General features: G+C 40.2%; 1 protein-coding gene across 1 annotated transcript in view; it reads right to left on the minus strand.

Annotated features, from left to right (window-relative positions):
• Window positions 1–21,347, minus strand: part of orc4 (origin recognition complex, subunit 4) — a 79,766-nt gene that overhangs the window by 14,592 nt on the left and 43,827 nt on the right. Inside the window, exons 9-14 of the mRNA XM_048535079.2 lie at window positions 16,118–16,269; window positions 10,317–10,490; window positions 8,855–8,941; window positions 7,295–7,403; window positions 4,467–4,562; window positions 3,207–3,274 (exon numbers count right to left, since the gene is read on the minus strand). Of these exons, the coding sequence (XP_048391036.1) occupies window positions 3,207–3,274; window positions 4,467–4,562; window positions 7,295–7,403; window positions 8,855–8,941; window positions 10,317–10,490; window positions 16,118–16,269 (686 nt within the window). The remainder of the gene's footprint in view (window positions 1–3,206; window positions 3,275–4,466; window positions 4,563–7,294; window positions 7,404–8,854; window positions 8,942–10,316; window positions 10,491–16,117; window positions 16,270–21,347) is intronic.

Here is a 21,347-nt window from a genome sequence, read left to right on the forward strand (position 1 = left end):
AGGTAAATCATGAAAGTGGGCTGTTACTGGAAAAAAACACCTTTGTTGCAGCTTTCCATGTTGCATTCATCAGAACAATTTACAAAAATATCATTAACGGGAAAAAAACCAACATTTCTACTGCACAAGAGGAAAGTGTTGATTGGTACTGATGCAAACTATTGCATTTACATTAACGTTTTTAAAAATATATTATTAATAGCAGTTTGGGTTTCTGTTTGTTTAGTGTGGGATATATCATCAAGCTACTTAGAAGGGAAGGACATATACTGAATTAGGTTAGAGTTACTGAAAAACTTATTAGCAAAATTAACTAAACCATCTATTTATAATGCAAAATCAAAGGCTTTTAAGTGTACAGTCAATGTATAATCCCATGAATTCCAAAACACTCCTTTATAAATTAAAGATACAATATAGCTTTTGTACAGACCCAAAACACTACTCTTACTATCGTCATACCAGAATCTAACACCTCAGCACATTTAATTTTTCAAATTTTAGTCTGGACGATACAGGAGCTTCAAAATGTACCCAGTTCAAAGTAACCTCTTCAGGGTTTTATCCCAACAGTTCTGTTCGAGGACAATCACCAACTCTTCACCATAAGGTAACTTATTCACTACATCGTTAGAGAGAAGAAGGCTGAGAGGTGACCTAATTGAGACAAATAAAATAATCAGAGGGTTAGATAGGGTGGATAGGGAGAGCCTTTTTCCTAGGATGGTGACGGCGAGCATGAGGGGGCATAGCTTTATAATTGAGAGGTGAAAGATATGGGACAGATGTCAGAGGTAGTTTCTTTACTCAGACAGAAGTAAGGGAATGGAACGCTTTGCCTGCAACGGTAGTAGATTCACCAACTTTAAGTACATTTAAGTCATCATTGGACAAGCGTATGGACGTATATGGAATAGCGTAGGTTAGATGGGCTTGAGATTGGTATGACAGGTCGGCACAACATCGAGGGCCGAAGGACCTGTACTGTGCTGTTATGTTCTATGTTCTATGTCTTTCCCTTCTAAGTAGCACTATTCTATACCAGGTTCTATTCCAAGGACTTCATATGACTACTCCACTTTAAGTTTCAAAACTGAAACCCAAATGTCTCCCTCTAAGAGTGTTTCCTTTAGCTTAAAGAAAAAAAGTTTCAGAAATCTCCAACCTCTCACCCAATTATTTACCTTGTGTCAGAAAAATAACAGAAGTCTGTTGGTGATTTAGAAGATACAAAGATTTTGCAATAGGCCCTAGCATATACCTACATTTTGCCAATATCCCTTTAAACATCTGCTATTCATACACATATCCAAGTATCTTTTACCTGCTTCTACCACTTCCTCTGTAGTTCATTTCTACATAGTGAACTACACTGTGAAAAAGTTACCCTTCAGGGCCCTTTTAAACTTCTCTCCTCTCATCTTAAAAATATGCCGTCTGGTTTTTAACTCTCCTACCTTAGGGAAAAGGCCTTTGCCATCTATGACCCAAAAGACCACCCCTGAACCTACTACACTCCAGTGAAAGAAGTCCCAGCCTATCCAGCCTCCCCTTATTACTTAAACCTTTGGAGTTTTTTGAGCAAACAACAAAGACGATTGATGAGTACAAAGCAGATGTGATCTACGTGGACTTCATTCAGGCCTTCAACAAGATCCCTTATACAGAACGTGAAGTCAAATGGGGCCCAGGGTGAGTTGGTTAGATGCATACAGACCTGGCATGGTCATAGAAGACACAGCAGCAGTGCAAGAGAGTGCTTTTCTGACTGAAGATCACTGGTGTTCTGCAGGGATCAGTGCAGGTTTGATTTTTAGCTATTTAAAAATGATTTGGAGGAGCACACAGGTACTCTGGTTACTAAGTTTGCGGATGACAGGTTGAGGGAGCTGCAGATAGTGAGGAGGATTGCCACTGGATACAGCAGGATATAGATAGGCTGAAGACGTGGGCGGGGAAATGGCAGACTGAATTTAAACCCAGCAAATACAAAGTGATGCATTTTGGAAGATCTAACACAGGAGGGAAGTATACAATAAATGGCAAAATCCTTGGTAACAATGTCGAGGCATGCAGGATCATAGTTCCCCGAATATGGCAACACAAGTGGATCAGGTGGTCATATGAATAGGCAGGGAATAGAAGAAAAAGACTGTGCGGAGGCAAAAAAATTTGTAGTTTACAAAGTCACCAAGTGTGGCACAAGTTTGGTGGGCCAAGGGGCCAGTGAACATATCCCTCTTACAGAATTAGGCTGTAAAAATAAGAAGCAGGGAAACATAACAAAATGGAAGGGGAGTTGAATGAATACTTTGCATCCGTCTCCATGATCAAAGAAACTAATGGCTTTCCAGAAGTACCAAATAATCAATAGGCAAACAGAGGGGAGGAAATAAACATAATAACTATCAATAGTTTTCCCGAGTGCTTTATCGGACGGTCCTGAAACAGAAAAGTTCCCCGGATGGGACAGGTTGCAACCTTGGACAGTAAAAGTAATAATGGCAGAGATGGTGGATGCCTGGTTGTTATCTTCCAAGTATCCTTAAGATTCCTGAAAGGTCTTAAAGAGAACTGGAAACCTACTAATGTAATGCCCTTATTCAAAGAGGAAAGCAGAAACAAAAGGAGGTAACTATGTATCAATTAGTTTAACACATCATTGGAAAAAACTACAGTCCATTGGTAAGGATATAATAGCAGGTCATTTAGGAATACGAGATATAAATAAGCAGAGTCAGCATGCCTTCAGGAAGATGAAATCACATCTGAGAAATTTATTTTGCTTTTCTTTTGAAGAGTTACCAAGTGGAATATATAACAAAACCAGTAGAGACACTATATTTGGATTTCCAAGAGGCATTCAGTAAGGTAACACATATGGATATTACCAAACCAGCAGGTGCATGGGAATATGATCAACTGCAGAAATCCTAAAGGACATATAGGACCAGGAGTCACCATTACCCCTAAAGCCTGCTTTACCATTCTAGAGAGCACAGTTAATCATCCAGCAATGCAATTTGCTCATATTATCTGCATTTCCCTTCAGGTCATCAGTGTTTAGAAATCTACTGAACTATGTCATAAGTTTACTTAGATCATGTATACCTTCAGAACTTCTCTCCTAAAGGAATAAAAGGAGAGAAAACACTTCATTTACACGGACACAAAATTTAACGTTTACAGGTTGGAACATTCCTTACCTTCAAGGCTACCGGTTTTTTGAAGTTATGCATTGAATGAGTTGTCCTTTGAATGAAATTCTGGAATTCTGAAATGCAATCAACAAATTCTAAATGCCTGGTGGCTTTACCCACACTAGCCCTCCTCAAAATACATCTATTAATTCAGACACAGACAATGATCCAAGTCATTAAAGGCATAATTCGTCATTTCTGGTTTCTGTACACGTGTCACCCACACCAGTCCATCAACTTCCTCCGTGTGAAGATATAAATCATGAAGTAAAACTTTTCAGTAATGGCATCAAAGTAACAAAACTTTCAGATCATACACTTACGTGTCCAGAAGGTACTAATTTAGTGGATTCCACATAGGTAGGCAAAACGACTGTGGGGTTCAGAGTGACCGTTCTTCAAGCAACCCTACCATCCTGTATACACAATATAGGGTCGCGTAGGAGATAGAATCGTTCCAAAAAATTGTTGGCGGGATTAGTTGCACCCAGTGCAATTTCCTCCTGTTTAGAATTCTTGTGTGCGTGTGTGCGTGTGCGTGTGCGTGGAGTGTGTGAGAGAGAGAGAGAGAGAGAGAGAGAGGTTCCCCGTCTGGTGTAATTCCAATGGTTTTAACCACCGACTCCAGCAAGGTCATTACCCTGCGCTCCTGGTAGCCCATACCCAGACTTGCCATTTCCTTCACCAAGCCTGCCAGCTAGGCCCTGCCAATAGCTGAACTTCATAGCTCCTTGTCATGATTCTGGCTGTAGTCCCAAAAGAAGCCATGGTTTAACCTGGCGCTGCTTGATCTGAATGACTGCTGAGCATTGCTCCTCAAAAAGTGGGATGTCCACCCCATAGGGGGACAGAATTCTTGAACTGAGCCTGTCAACACCCCTCTGAAGTTCTGAGGCAGCTGACCTTCCGCTGGGTGGGCTTTGACCATCATTAAGTCCTGGAGAACAGATGGACGGAATGCAGAACACAGCAGCTTGTAAAAAATCAGCCCTGTGTTTATTGGGTACCAAAATAAACAAAATGCAATATGTTACCATCTTCGTTCCAGACTCCACAAATTTAACCTCATTATATTACAAATTCTAGGCTACATTGCAAGAATCGATCTCACCAGCACATTAATTTGCATTTTTAGCAAAATCCTCATTTGAATTTTGGTAAGAAGTAGAAAAGGACTCTGGCAACCAAATGTGTTTCTGTCCATTTTACAAATTAGCTTTAGGAACCAAGATAATTTATTATCCTCAAAAATTAAGGAAAGCTTACCATTGTAAACCATTTCGAAGTTAAAAGGCTCTCCTTCATAAATTGAATTTAAGTGCTTCATGGCAATGATCAAGCAGAATTCTAACACAGACAGACCTACAAGGGAAAACAGGGTTGAATATTAAAGTTGAAGTAGTCTTTGTGGTGACTTTTAAGAGAAAGCTTCGAAACAAAATCCAAAAGTGATGACCAATTTCAATAAGACAGGTTATGCATCATGGTTTTCCAACATACTGCTTTAGCAAGAGACTTCACAATGCAGTCTCCTTTACATTGACGAGACCAAATAGGAGACTGAGTGAACTTTTTGCAGAATACTTCCATTCTGTCCTCGGAACGGCCTTACCTTCCAGTTGCTTGCTCGTTCAATAAGCTACTTTGCTCATATGCAAATATTCCAATCCTGGGCCTGCTAGTGATCCAATGAAAAACAATGCAAGCTGGAGGAACAGTACCTCATTTTCGACAAGCATTTCAGAGTTTCTAGGACACAATGCCAACACTTTTGTCCGCCATCTTTGTATAATCTCTCCATTAGACCTTGCAGCTATATCTTTCTATCTTATTGACTTTGCTCTCAGCATGGAGACTCATTTTCTCCATTTCACACCTTTTTGTTTATAACCATTTTACATCTCTATCTTTGCCTAATGGTGGTGGGCCAAGGAGAGAGGGACAAAGAGACAGAGACACACACGCACACACACCAAACAAGTTTGACTTTTTGTTCTGTGCACCCTGAATCTAAACCACTAGCTCCTTCAAGTCTTAACAGTACAGGAAAAACTGATTTCCATTCCCTTTCATAACTGGAGACCAGCTCTGGAGACTAATTGGAGACTGAGCGTAAGCGGAGGCTTGGGGACTGCTTTGCAGAACACCTATGCTCAGTTCACAATAAACAAATGCACCTCCCAGTCGCAAACCATTTCAACCCCCCCTCGATGACATGTCCATCCTGGGCCTCCTGCAGTGCCACAAGAAGATTGCAGGAACAGCAACTCATATTCCATTTGGGAACCTTGCAGCCCAATGGTATCAATGTGGATTTCACCAGCTTCAAAATCTCCCCTCCCCCCACTGCATCCCAAAACCAGCCCAGCTCGTCCCCGCCTGTTTAACCTGATCTTCCTCTCACCTATCCCCTCCTCCCACCTCAAGCCGCACCTCCATTTCCCACCTACTAACCTCATCCCGCCCCCTTGACCTGTCTGTCCTCCCCGGACTGACCTATCCCCTCCCTACCTATACTCTCCTCTCCACCTATCTTCTCCTTTATCCGTCTTCGATCTGCCTCCCCTCTCCCCCTATTTATTTCAGAACCCTCTTCCCATCCCCCTTTTCTGATGAAGGGTTAGGCCCAAAACGTCACCTCGAAATGATTAAAGATGGTTATGTAGTGCACTTAAAACACAAAAAGGTATGAACAGAGGATTTCAAAGATTTCTTCAACAATTTGGAATGAATGATGGAACCTACTAATTGATTGCTTTTATAACTACATGAGGATTATAGGATATTCATCCTCTACTGTGTTTATTCAGAATTTGACTAATGATCAAAAAATTAACAGCAGATAGATAACTTCTCGGGATTTCTGAATTCTCTAAAAAGACAAATTAGGCTTCCACGGTCATGTATTAGCTAGATTTTTCTGTTGTGCCAAAGCTTTTTTATGATATTAAATTAAAAGCGTAAGGTCGATGGAAAAGAAACAGGCAATCGCATTGGTTTTAAAAACCTGGGCTTCATAATCAAAGAATATTGACTGGAGGTTAGCTCAACAATCAAGAATATTATAATGTTCCCAAATACGGGCTGCTCAGTCAAACGCAATACAGTGTGGAGCTGGAGGAGTGCGGCAGGCCAGGCAGCATCAGAGCAGCAGGAAAGTTGACGTTTTGGATCAGGGCACTTCTTCAGAAATGGGGAAGGGGAAGGGAGCTGGGAAATAAATAGAGGAGGGGTGGGGCTGGGGAAGGGATGGTGAATGGTCAGTGCAGATAGGGAGTAGTTGGAGGGGCAAGTAAGTGGGAGAGAAGATGGACAGGTTGTGTCAGGTCAGGGAGGTGGGAATGAGTGGGAGGGTTGCACATGGGATGGAGGCCGGGACTGGGGAGATTTTGAAATTGGGAACTTCTTTGTTTAAGTCATTGGGCTGTAAGCTCAAGAAGCAGAATATGAGGTGTTGGTCCTCCAGTTTACGGTGGCAACCATGTGGTGCTGGAGGAGGCCCAGGATGGACATGTCACCCAGGGAATGAGTGGGGGAGTTAAAATGATTGGCAACCAAAAGGTTATACAGAACACAGAAGCTTTACAAAATGGTCTCCTAGTCCATGTTTGGTTTCGTCAATGTAGAGACGGCCACATCAGGAGCAGCAGATACAATAGGCCATGTTGACAGATGCACAAGTGAACCCTTGTCTGATATGAAAGGTTTGCTTAGGGTCAACTTCTCTGTTCCTCTTATGCTGCCTGGCCTGCTACGTTCCTCTTGCTCTACAGTATACGGTTGCTGACTCCAGCATCTTCAGTTCTTGCTATAGCTGCTCAAGCAGTTTCATTTTGAACCTTTCCTGAAGGCAGCTCATAATATAACAAGGGTGATTGAGACCTTTACGTGGAAAGCTACAAAATCTTAGCAAGCTGGAAGGAGAGGTGGCCAGCTACAACATTTTCTATACTGCATGCAGCTTCCATCATTTTTCCTGCTGGCACAGGAAACAGACTTAAGCGAAGTTTATATTGTATTTGCAAGGGCTGCGATGGACAGTATTATCCCTTCATATCTGTAGTACCTAGACTAAATAACTTAGCTTTCCTTACCATGCAGTATATTTGCTTTCGAATCCATCATGTACTGTTTGCTGGCTGTTAGAAGGTCTGTTGGTTGAATATTTGGGTTGGAGACAGTCACATGACTAAGCGTCAACATCTGGGAAAAAATGTAAAAGTAACACAATGATTAAACAAGTTATATTGTGGTTCAAACATATTAATTGAATTTTACCAGGCAGTGGGACAATGCAAAATATTACGGCAAATGGTTTTTCACATTGTCACCAACATGTCACACTTGTGTGAAATTTGATTAACCATTACCTCATTGGACAGAAGCTCCAATGGAATGACATAATTCAGAAGTATTATTACACTGTGGCAAAATGCAAATTAAGTATAATTTAAATGTTTAACTTTCAAAGCAAATTAGTCAGTTCAAATGTGCAATACAGAGGTCAAGGACATAGGGCAGGAAGGAACCAAATTGTCAGCAGGGATGCTCTTATTCCAATCTGCTGTTAAAAGAATAAATATTGTTCAAGATGAAGACTGATGGCTAATTTCTGGCTGCTCCAATTGCCAGAGAGCTTATGCACCTTGCCAAGTACAAATGAGTTCAGTTCAACTTAGATGGGTTTTTCTTCAAATGAAAAGGCATAGAAACATTGCAAAATCAGAATGTCTGGTCAGCTTGAAAACATTGCAGAAGGCCCTCTGGTGACAGATCTGCTTTATTGAAATGACACTATGACTGCAACCACCCTCACTCTAACCTCCAGCATGTTGGAGAATAATGGGGTTTATAAAACATAATTTCACTCCTAATTTGTCCTTGAGCAATAGAAGTATTTCATTGGCACAATGCCAGGGGCAAATGCAGTCATCTGTCAGTTCATCAAATGCAGTCATCTCTCAGTTCATCAAATGGACAATGTCCATTCCCCTACCAGCCACTCAATAAGTGCAAATTTTGGTAAAGTTGACTCTGGCACAAGTGCATTCTGGTTAGCAACCAGATTCTGCAGGCAGGTGCTCTATAACTGGAAGTAAATTTAAGAGCTTTCATAGATGTTCAGCAGCATTTCATTTCCAAAATGCAGCAAGGGAAGCACTGTATAGCAGCAGGCAAATGAGGATAAACGACAGTCTTAATGGATGTCCACAAGGATAATTGCTACTTTAAACTGAACTGTTCATTTAACATTTGAATAGAGATGAATCACTTCTAGTAGTGTGTAGATTCTTCACAGTGACAATGATCTCAACATGTTCAGTGGTCAGTCTGATTTTAAACAGAATATACAGTGAAGATAACAGTGTGAAGCTGGATGAACACAGCAGGCCAAGCAGCATACAGTGAAGATCTGTGTGCAAATGAAAAGATATAACCAACTTAAACTACTGGTTAACTCATAAGTGCTGGGCTGCACAATCAGACCAAGTAGAATACTTTCTGCATTCCATCCATGCCTGCCATATATGTTAACCATAAGGATGCCATACCGAAACAAGTCCCATTGTGAAATGCCAGTAATTACTGAAAAGGGGTTAATTGCTACTTTAAACCATTATACTGTTTGACGTTTAGAGTTAATAAGCTCTTACCAGTAGCATATGCAGAGAGCGGAAATCCTTACTGGAATTGAAGTGCTTCTGTAAAATATCTTCCACCATCTTATCCTTGCACAGACACTAGTAGGGCAACAATATTTCAGATGGATGTTAAATAGCTGCAAGTAGTACAGGGAGCTCACAAAATAGACACAACAAGTTAAACAATATGATAAGATTTACTTAGGTAGAAATCAGATTACCACTCACAGGTCTCTCCTGATAATGCAGAACATAATGCCAGCAAGCACCCCAATTACTAAAGACAATCTGAATGTGGTTATCTGCTGACCGTGACATAAATGGAATTCTTTACCAAGCTAATACTTGCTGATTTTATAAAATTGTAATAAAAAATCTTTTGCATGTGTACACTGGAAGATATTTTCAACCTTGGCTCTTAACAATTTAAAGATTAAAAAAATTCAGTCATAGATCCAACTGTCACAAGATCAGTCCTCCCAAATGTTCACTGCTCTTAAGATGTTGATGGAGAGTTAGCACCTTGAATCACTGTCATCCACTAAAGTGAGCACTCCCACAGCAATTTAGGGAGCAAGACATTTGACCCTCCAGTAACGGAGCAGTGATAATATATTCTGCCGTAACTCAGAAAGGGTACTTGAAGATAGCAGTATTCTTGTTTCTTTGCCATGTTACTCTATATGATAGAGGTCAGGGGCTTCCAAATCAATTATATATTTACCTTTCTATATTTACAGTTCTGAGGGACACTGGACCTGAAACGTTAACTCTGTTTTCTCCTCCACAGATGCTGCCGGGTCTGCTGAGCTTTTCCAGAAACTTTGTTTTTGTTCCATACATTTCCTGATTTGTTTAACAACTACGCATGGACCATTAATCTGTGCTTTCAGCAGTTCACGTTGCGTAGGTGGAAAAGCTTTGCAGAATCAGGAGGGGAGTTACTCTCTGCAGGATTCCTAACCTCTGACCTTCTCTCATAGCCACAGTATTTACATGACTAATCCAATTGGTTTCTGTCAAGGGGAACACCCTAGATGTGAACGGTGAGGGATTTAGTAAATAGTTACATTCTTGTTTGTTGAAGATGGTCATTGCCTGGTAAGACATTTAGCTCGTCTACATATCGATTAAATAAAGACCTTGAGCGCTGATCACGATGCAGCAAAAACAACTTCTATTTGTATAAAGCATTTAATTTTCCCCAAGTATTTCATAACATATGACTGGAAAAAAAATTCATTACAAGCACTAAAGGCATATAAAAGTGAAATTTCAATGGAGTGAACATGTTAATCTTTCTGGCATGAGAATTCCTATTATTGAAGTCTATATTTTCTGTAGCACTTCACACACGGTGAATGTACTTCTAATATTCATAAGAGATCTATTCACAATATTTTTGTCAAACGCTTAGAAAGATTCATATCTATTGTACTGCCTGTACAAGTGATCTCAAGAAAAGAAAGGTTACCTGGATATTTTGATTCCATTCCTGTGCAAATCTGCCATCAGGAAATTCTTTTGGTAAAATAAGTTGTTGCTGGAACATTTCCACATATTGTTTGAAGCCAAATGCATTTAGCAAATGAATCTGCCTGTGGGAAAATCTTGACTTCACACGCTTTTCCAGGAGTTCCAAAACATCCTGAAGTTTTGGCAGAAGTGGTACGAAGTGAAAAACACAGTAAAATACCACAAAATTCATCAACTGGAGTATCATATTTCATCAACAGTATCTGGTGACTTTATCATTTTTATGTAGCTACAATTGCTGATAACCTGTGTCCTATGCATAATCAGGCTGAGAGATTTGCTAATTGTGAAATCTGGGTTTGGATCAATAATTTTGACATCAGACTTAACAGCTGACCCGTGACCACTAGCTGCTATGCCCCTGAAGCAGGCATCATAAACCATAACTGAAGCTCATTGGTCAATAACACACCGAATAGTATCTTTTTCTGGCAAATCAAAGGAAAGCTGCTTAACAAAAGTTGTGCCTTAAAAAGGTCAAGACAGATTCTGATGCAGCATATTAGAAGACTAAAAATGTTATTACACAGAGAAAACAGAATCAGAAAAAAAGACAACAATGCTCATGTGAAGAGCATTCATTTGGGTACTTTAACAATTATGATTTCCTGGCATGGACACACAGTCAAAGGACAGAAGTGGATACAAATGAAGTGCATTAACTTGTATGGTGCAAAAAAAAAGTGGAAAAAACGAAAAACAAAATTGCAGGAATTATACGTTATTCTGCTTTTATGACATCAGCCTCAATCACCTTAAATACTGGAATAGATTTGACAACAAAAAACAAAAAGGCCTATTCCTAAAGTAACTAAAAACTTACATCTCCATTATTTCATAACAAGGAGCAAACTGAAGAGGTATAATTTGCCTGGTGGTCCAAGTCTGAAATCATAGGTAAATAATGATTCATCTTTATATTGCATATTGAAAAGGAAACAGGGAGAACAGAAGGGGACAGCATAAGGTCCTAAAATCTTGAAAAGGAAAGGAAAGGAAAAAATTGCATTGAAGTTTTCCCATTTAGTTCTCAGTAGTGTTGGTTTTTTACATCATCCACACACAAGATGAGGCTAAGAATTAGCAAGCAACTGCGTAATGAACGATGCGAGAAAATCTTTAAAAATAGAAATTCATTGTTGACAAAGTTTAGCTTGCAAAAATAAGTAAACACGGTTCATATAGACACAAAGGCACAGATACGGTATAGAAGGATAGAGGATTAAAGCAAATATCAATAGGAAACACATTATTTGACTAAAAAAGATCACTGTTAAAAACCTTCCATTAAATTTTAGCCTTTATTGCAAGATGACATACACTGTTCCAGCCCACTGTTCACAAGGTCAATACAATTATGCAAAAAAAAAATTTTTCCCCCCCATTTGATCCAATTTTTCCTCCTTTTTCCAAACAGAGTTGTCATATACTGTTATTGGAACCAGTGCTTTGTGGGAAAACATCAATGCATGTCGAATACATATAAACTATTGAATATTAATATTCACAAGAGTTGTAAAGCCAACAGCATGGCAGAATTTCCACAATGGCTGAGGTTACCATGAAGGATACTCTCTCAATCTCTCCCCTAGCCTGTGGTAATCTTCAGGTTAAACTATCAGGCATCTCTCTCTCTATCACTCTCACTATAATGACAGCAGCCCTATGGTTCATAATGATTATTTTATACAAGTTGCTTTTCTAATAACTGAACTCAGGTTAGGTGGGAAAAATATGCATGTCTTAAATCACATGTACAGTCTGTTCTGCGAGAACACGTACTCCAACAAGACAAATTGGCTATAGGATTCCCTATTTGTAAATCGCATTGTTTCTAAAACGTGAACTTGTGTTGGCTGTAACACAATTGCATCGGTTGCAGAGGATTACATGTCAACATCACATGATCATTTCATGGGCTTTGCCTGAGCAAGTGTAATGTTAGTGCCGCAAGAGTCTCTGCTCCAGCATCATGTGACCATTTCACAGACTTTTGAGAAGCACTATGAGAGCCGTAGTACTGATTTTTTTTGCAAATTCTGCTTGGTTATCCACAAAAATGCAAGAACAAAGTGACAAGAATATTGGCAAGGAGCAGCCTGCTGATAAAATTGCTGGTGGTGAATGTAAAAGAAAGGCTATAACACTGGACAAGACGCTAGATGTTGAAGTTTTTTTGAGCGTAATAAGAGAACATATCTCATGGAACAGGTATAAAAGGAGTCTACCTTACGCACCATTAAAGACAACGCAGAAAGGATTAAAGCCATTGCTGGAACAAGTCCGAGTGCTAGAAAATCAGAGAGGTCACGGATGAAGGAACTGGAGGAGATGGAGTAGTTTCTAAGTGTATGGATAGAAGACCAAAGGAAAAAGTGATCTGGGACCACACTTCTCACTCTAAAAGAGAAAGCTTATCAATTTATGAGAGATCTAACAAAACAAAAGCTGAAAATCATGTAGATGTACCTGCCTTTAGTGCTAGCAGTGGCTGGTTTGCTTGTTTGAAGAAACGCTCTGCTTTTCATAATGTAGTTAAGTGGTGAAAAGGCGGCTACAATTTAGATGAAGTTTTCAATTTGGATGAATCAGGTTTATGCTGGAAGCAAATGCCATCAACAATCCAACATTTCTACAAATGAAGTACACACTCCAGGCTTTAAGGTGGCAAAGGATCGTAGGATTGTGCTGCTATGTGCCAATGGACTTAAAGCTTAAGTCTATGGTATGTACCACTCTGCCAACCTGCGAGCTTTAAGAAAGTTTACCTTAAGTCTACTCTAGGCGTCTACTTTAGGTCAAGCCAAAGAGGGTGGAATGACGGTGCAAATTTTACTGACCTCATTGATGAATATTTGGAAGATGTTTTTACACAGTATTGCAGGAGAAACAAAATTTGGATTTCAAGATTCTCCTCATCCTGGATAATGCGGCAGTCATCCTTTCACAATTAGTGAGCTCTCTGAAAACATGGAAGCGCCATTTCTACCCTCAAACACAAACCTTTGTCTTTCAACCCTTGGTCCAGGGTGCATTAGCAACTTTTAAAGCTTTCTTTTTTAAGATACACATTTAAGAGGCACTGAGGGGTACAAGAACAGTGTTCTTCAATTTTGGAAGAGCTTTAACATCAAGAATGTAATTGATATTATCGGGGAAGCCTGGGGTGATGTTAGTAAGGACTGCTTGCAGTTTGGCAGAAGCTTCTCCCAGATTTTTTTCAAAATTTAAAAAGCTTTGATTCATCAGAGGAGCTCCCAAGAATCAAATAACATTGTTTTGATCTTATAAGACAAGTGGAAAGTGAGGATGTTGAAGAGCTACTCGAGTCCCACAGCGAAGACCTCTCTCCAGCTGATCGACAACAACTTGTCGCTGAGGGAGAAGTGGAAGCCGGAGATGAAGATGAAGTAGTCCAGGATGCAGCACCATGAGAGCTTTTCACTTCTACTTTGTTTTCTACCCAGATGGAAATTGAAAAGCAGTTGCAGCTCTTAGAAGACAAATGATTACAATGCAGAACATAGCAGAGTAACAGTTCATGGAATAAGATCTTATTTGGCACCCTGTGGGCAACTTCTTCATGAATGAAGAGAAAGGGCAAAGCAGCAAAAACTGGATAAACCCCCCCCCACCAAGAATAGTCAGAAGAAAATTAATCATAGCCATCCACTTCTGGACTAACTATTTTTCACCCTAACTCTGCAACCACAACTGCACCTGAAGGTGATGATGACGATGATAACCGTCAGCCCCAGCATAAACAACACAGCAACGTCAACACCCTTCCTCCATTAACTCAAAAAAAACTGTCAAGTTGCATTAAAGTGTTAAATTTATTTTTATTTTATTATTAGATTGGAATTAAACATTTATTCAAACTGTGCTATCCTGTGTGTTAGGCTTTTGAGTGATATATTTTTGTGGTCTGCCCCAAACCCACATTCTCACAGAGCCTGTTTACACCTGCAGCGTGATTTTCTTGAACACGACATTGCACAGGAGCATTACTATCGTGTTATAGCAGAACTGACTGCAAATTAAATCAATGCTAATCAACCACATTTTAAGATCTTGTGAAAAAATTGTCAATCAATCCTCCTTACTTTGAAAACACCAACTAAGTAGACAGTACGCATAAAGTTCAAATCGTTAGAATTATTTAAGACTGGGAATTTCAAAATACCACCAGGCCCCAATTATATACAGTACAGTAAACTAATTCCCAATATAGCATTTGCCCTTGGATGCTAAAAAGTATGTTCTCTGCAATATAGCTACTAGCATTGAGTATTTGCCAAGAGTAGCCAAAAGGTTTGTTACACTTCACTCAGCATTGTTTAATCAGATATCGTAGAATTTATTTTGGATTTGGACTCAATGCTACAGATTCATTTTCTGCTGAGAACCTTCTCAGTGAACTGAATGTTGTCATGGTTGGTCAAAACTTATCAAACTGTTTTTTTGTCCAAATATACTACCAACTCTTGTCAAAACTGAAAATAAGCTTAATTGTAGCAAGTTGTTACTAGTGCTTGTGTCTTCCCTTGACTTGAATGAAGAAACAAAAGCTGCAAACATCATTAGGAGCTGAGTTCATCTGGGTCCTTGAAGAGCAGAAATAATAGCAAACTAAGTCACTGCATGTAATTATTCCCTTTTTATTGTGAAGGCCCATAGGCCAGTAATTAAGTGAGGTCAGACCTTTCTTAAGTGCTTAATTCATCTTTTTAAAGGTCTAAACTGTTGGAGTGAAAGAAATACAAAACTCTTGTTGGCAAGTGGCCTTTTTTCAATGTCCCAATCCAAAAAGTTTTAAAAAGTCAAAAAGACTTCAAGAAGCCAACAGTGCTAACTTTTTACATGAAAAAAAAATTGGACAGTAACATCCAGCAACCACTTGTAATGAACAAAAATCCAAAAGTTGTTGATTGAAGTATCTCCTTCTTGCAAAAGCTGTGCAATGCCAAGGCAGATACTCACTGAAATAAACTGAATGATATGAAGATATCGTATTTACCTCAGAGGTCACAACTGCATTTAGCATTCAATCATATCTTAATCACTGCCAAACACAGAAGTGAGTTTTATCCTGTGGAACACCAATCCTTCAAATTTAAATTAATTATTTTCAAAAAACGTCACGCAAATATCCACTATTTTTAAATCTAATTTCCATCCCCTTTCTGAATCTAATCTTTCTTCCTGAGTCTATTCACTTTCAACACCTGATTTGACATTTAAATAGTTTGTAGTTCAGATACTGTACTGATTAGGTGCAGACCTTAAATCTAATTAAAGAGAAACAAAGTTCTTCACCTTATCTGCAGAAGTCCCAGAACTCATGCGAGGGTACTGAACACTTTGGCTTTCTAATCTCCACTAATTTCCAGCGCTAAATCCGATAGAGTGTCGATGAGTTAATGCAAGTGTAAAGAATAGCTAGCAACACTCAGTTACTGCTGAGCTCAAAATGCAGCCTCAAGGCTAGATACAATAATTTATCTGCAATTTTAAAGTTGCATCCCAGCACCATCCCTTTACTTCCAGTCAGAAGGTCCAGATAATACCAGTTCCTGTTTGGATCTTTGGCAGGATGAGAAAGATGAGGGCAAAAGAAAGAATGCAAGAGTATCTAACATTAGAATATAATATTTTGACTCTTAGATTAAGAACTGAAAATGCTTTCATACCATATTTTAAAAGCTATTTTTGTAAAAAATTCCTCTGTGCGCTTACCAATCGACAAGTCAGGCCCAACACAGCCACAGGTGTCTGGGCAGACTGAGCAACATCAAGGAGGTTATAAAGTAAGGTCTGATTCTTGTGATGTGCAAAGAGGTCAAATTCATCCAAGACAAAAAGCACTGGCCTGCTGTTACTTCGGTTTCCTAGAAATAAAATATCAATTTCACTTTAAAAAAGATAAAGATTTCTTTCTCCAAGCACGTATTTATCTAACAGATCTATTTTCCCATTCTTGCTCCATCCCCAATTATTGTCAAAGGTCTTCAACTTCTATTTTTCTATTCTTTGATTAGATGTAATTACCTAAGTCAGGCTACTTAACAACGAAATAATGATACAGCTTCTGGAAGAACAAGGTCATCAGGTACAGGAAAATCATCTTTTAAATACCATCTGGACATACACATTTTGACCCACCAAGTGACATATTTCCAAGTCAGGATTGAGTGTGACTTGGAAGGACCTTGTAGGTAGCGATATTCTCAAATGTAAGCCACCTCCCTATTTGATGGTAGTGTTTGTACATGTGAAAAGTTGCTGTCTCAGGGCACTTGGTGAATTGCCATGGCACACCTTGTAGATTGTACACACTACTTACAGCATTTATATAGCTAGTCCAGTCGAGTTCCCGCTTAACTAACTCCCAGATTTTGATACTAGGGGAAAATCAAGTGGTAATGCTACTGAATCCCAAGGCGCAGTGGGTAGATCTCCTTGTTGGAGATCATTATTGCCAAGCACTTGAGTGGAGCATGTGTTATATGTCAGGTCAACCTTGGATATTGTTCATGCTTTGCTACATTCACACAGGGACTCGGTGGTTGCAAGAAGTTCTCCGCACAGCATTCAACACATCTCAAATTCTGACCTTGTGATGGAGAAGCTTGAAATTGTTGAGTAAAAAGGACACCATCTGGAGTAACTCTTGCAGATGCGCCCTGGAGCAGAGGTGACTGATTAACAACTACCACCACCCTTTTTGCCAGACATGACTCCAACCAGTGGAGATTTCTCCTCCCCTCCCCCCAATGATTCCAGTTTTGCTAAGGATGCTTAATGCAGGACAGTCATGTTCAGCTCACATGTCAAATATAGTTCTTTTGTCAACATTTGAAATATGGCTGTAATGAGGCCAGCGTGACACTAACAGAACCAAGCATCGGTGAGCAGCAAGTGCTGCTTGGTAGCACTGTACTGATGGAGAGTAGACTGATGAGGTTCCGTGAACACAGGAGATATATGGGCAATTTTTCACATTGCTTGATAGATGCCAATGTTGGAACTGTATTGGAACAACATGGCGAGTGGCATGGTAGGTTCTGAGCACTAGTCTTCAGTACTGTTGCTGCAATGTTGTCAGGGTCCATAACTTTGCAGCACTAAATGCCTTGAACCGTTTCTTGAGGTCACATGAGGTAAACAGATTTAGCTGAAATGTGACTTTGATAATGCTTTGGACTTTTAAAGGAGGCCAAGATTGATTATCCACCCAGTACTTCTGGCTGAAAGATTGTTGCAAATGCTTAAACTTCAACTTTTGTGCTGATGTGCTTGTCTCCCCCATCATGGAGGTCAGAGATATTTGTGGAGCCTCCTCCTCTTCTTCCAGTGAGTTGTTTACTTCTGCTCTACCATTCTTGACTCGATGTGACAGGACTAGAGAGTTGTTGGTCATGGGCTTGCTTAGCCCTGTCTGTGCTTTCCGTAAATGCTGTTCAGCACATTAGCCTGGTTTTGTAGCTTCGCTATTGATGGATAATGCTCCTGAAATACCTTCACATATTCTTCTTTGAAGTAGGCTTGATACCCTAACTCAATGGAAATGGCAGAGCAGGGGATATGCCAGACTAGATTGAAGTACGGTTCTATTGCTGCTAATAGCCTAAGGTATCATATGAATTTAGTTGCTAAGTCTGTTCAAAGTCATCCCTGTTTACCTTGGTGATAGGGAGGGTATTCTCAATGTGAAGACAGGACTTCACTTCCACAAGGATTGTGGTGGTCACTTGTACTGACATTCTTACAGATAGATGTATATGTGGCAGGCAGATTGGTGAGAATGAGGTCAACTACGTTTATCGTCCATGTTGGTTCCCTCACCACCTGCCGCAGTCTCATACTAGCAACATCCTACGACATCAACCAGCTTAGTGAGTATTGGTGCTGCTTAGTCAATTGGAGAGTACATGCTGTGTACATGCAGTGTTTCCTCTAAGTGGAGGACGACTGATTCACCAGCTGTGGTTGAGATGGGGGGAGAAAAGAAGTTGGAAGGAGGGGTAGTATGTGATAATTAGGTTTCCTTACCCAGGTTTGACCCGATGCAACGTTACCTCACAGAATCCAAGTCTATATTAAGGATTCCTAGCAACCCCCTCCCAATTGTGCCACTACCTCTGCTGGGTCTAGCCTGCCTGTTGGGCAGGATATAACCAGGGATATCTTGATGTTTGGGACATAGTCATACTCCATGAATCACTTTTACAGACACTGTCAGGGAGTGGCTTGATTGATCTGAGAAACAGCTCTCCTGGGCATTAGATTCCAGATGTTAGGAAGGAGAACATTACAGTCAATAGGTTGTTTGCCGTTGCTGATGGCTTAGTCAATGCCAGTTGATCCATCTGACTGCTTTCCTTTTTTGAGACTTCCTAGCAGCTGTTACTATCAGTTACTTGCTGGACATTTCACAGGGCAGTTAAGAATCAACCACACTGCTGTGGGTCTGGATTCAAACGTTACCCTGATCACATTTTCTTTCCCAACAGTCATTGCCATTTGATGAAAAAAAATTTTGCTTCGCTAAATGTTTTCATGGTCATTGTTACTGAATTCAAAATTTTGCCTTCTGGTGTGTTGGGATTTGAACATAGGCTCTCAGGTCATTAAGTGGCTCGCTGGATAATTAGTTCAGTAACAAAACCACTTGGACATCACCTTCCACGTACAAGATTTAGTCCAGCCATTGTGGCACCTGCTGGCACTGGAGGGGTCATCAGGGTTTTCATCCATGGTGGTGAGCTAAATATAAATCATGTCATTGCTGGTTAATTAGTGGGGTGAGATAGTTTTAAAACCAGCGCTGGGCCTGTTGGAGAGGCAGTGATGAAGTGATAACGTCACCGAGTTGGTAAATCCAGAACCTCAAACTAAATCTTTCAGGACATAGCTTCAAATGTCAGATGGTGAAATTGGAATTCAATATAAAAGATGTGGCACGGTTGTTCTGACACTGAAACCTGCATCACCTGATGCAAAGTGTTGTCAGTCCTGTACGAGTGTATTAGTGTTGGAAATCATGTTTTTAAATGAAGCTTCTACAGTTTAAATTTCCAGCATCTGAATTTCTGTTCGTTCCACGCAAGTTGACATTTCAAAGTCTTTTTTCTTATTAACTCACAGGATATGGGAATCTCTAACTAGGCCAACATTTATTGACCATCGCTAATTGTGGAGAAAGCAGTTAAGAGTCAACCACCCTGCTGTGGGTCTGGAGTCACATGTAGGCCTGACCAGGTAAAGATGGCAGATTTCCCTCCCAAAAGGAAATTAGTGAACCAGATGTATTCTTCCCCCACTCCACCCCCTGATAATTGATAATGGAGTTACACTTATCATTAGATGTTTAATTCCAGATTTTTTTATTCAATTTAAATTCCACCATCTAACATGGTCCCGAAAACATCAGCCAGATTTCTAGATTCACACTCTTGTGCTAACACCATGAGGACATTGCACTCCCTCCCCACTTCCACTGAGAAAGTTCTTCTGCCATCACACAAGCTCATTCAGTGGCTGCAACAGCTTCAACTGAGGCCTGAAATATCACAGCCCAGCCAGCATATCCTCTCCATTGCTTGATGGCATACATGGGGTGGGAGGAAGGGATGGGTGAGAGGAAGAACAGGTTAGGGAGGCAGAGACAGGCTGGGCTGGTTTTGTGATGCACTGGGGGGAGGGGAAGAGCTGGGCTGGTTGTGTGGTGCCTCCCTAACCTGTTCTTTCTCTCACCCATCCCTTCCTCCCACCCCAAGCCAAACCTCCATTTCCTACCTACTAACCTCATCCCACTTCCTTGACCTGTCCGTCTTCCCTGGACTGACCTATCCCCTCCCTACCTCCCCATCTATACTCTCCTCTCCACCTTTCTTCTTTTCTCTCCATCTTCGGCCCGCCTCCCCCTCTCTCCCTATTTATTCCAGAACCCTCTCTGATGAAGGGTTGAGGCCCGAAACATCAGCTTTTGGGCTCCCGAGAGGCCGCTTGGCCTGCGGTGTTCATCCAGCTTCACACTTTATTATCTTTGATTCTCCAGCATCTGCAGTTCCCATTATCCCATGAGTTGATGTTGAAAGCAGCACCTAGAGGTGCAGAAAAATAAAGCAGTTTGCAGTTTTGTTCTGGAGACTATTCATTCCTCATGCTGTTTTTGGACTGTTGTGCGCTAAAAATTGTGAAAAGGCATGATTCATTGGTTTGTTTGTGGTTCATTAGAGTTGAACATGAGATTTTGGATGTAATTCATATGACATTCAAATGCTTTTGGTATCACAGGTTCCAAAACTGAACCGTGCACAGCTGAAAACAGCCAAGAGAAAGTAGAAACCTTTACGTTTATTTAGATTCCTGCCTAATGTAGACTACCTCACCTGTATCCAAATTTGAACACAATGCTTACTCTGAAGGTTCTTTTAAGTCTCATCTGAGTTTTTTGCAAGTTTCTTTTCTTATATAGAGAACTGTGGAAGTTTTTTTTTAAAAAAAAAGGAACAAGGCAGCACTACGGAACAGCAACTTCAAACTGAGAATATCTAATTGGTGCGAATGTGGATGTCCGCATAACTGGCAAACCCAAGGGTGATGTTCGAGACAGCAGTTCAGGAGTAGGGATTGAAAGGGGAAATATTCTTGCTCCGATGACAAGGTACAGGCAGCAAATAAAATAGAAGTATGGATATGGGTGCTGGGTGTACAGTAGAAGACACTCAAGTAATTAGAAAGAAGGACTCTTCTATTGAAAATGGTCAGGCTCATGTTATACCTGTACTTATCATGAAGTTCAAAAACTTAAAAGGTACGGTCATGAAAAGTTACGTAGAAATATATCAACTGCAGAACTATAATCCGAGCGGTCACTGTTTTAGGAGTGGAAAGCAGAAAGCAGATGTAAAGGAAAAATCTTCAAAAAGCATCACAGTACAAGCAAATATAAAATAAAAAG

Source organism: Stegostoma tigrinum, chromosome 7 (assembly GCF_030684315.1).
Source record: "Stegostoma tigrinum isolate sSteTig4 chromosome 7, sSteTig4.hap1, whole genome shotgun sequence".
Lineage (NCBI taxonomy): Eukaryota > Metazoa > Chordata > Chondrichthyes > Orectolobiformes > Stegostomatidae > Stegostoma > Stegostoma tigrinum.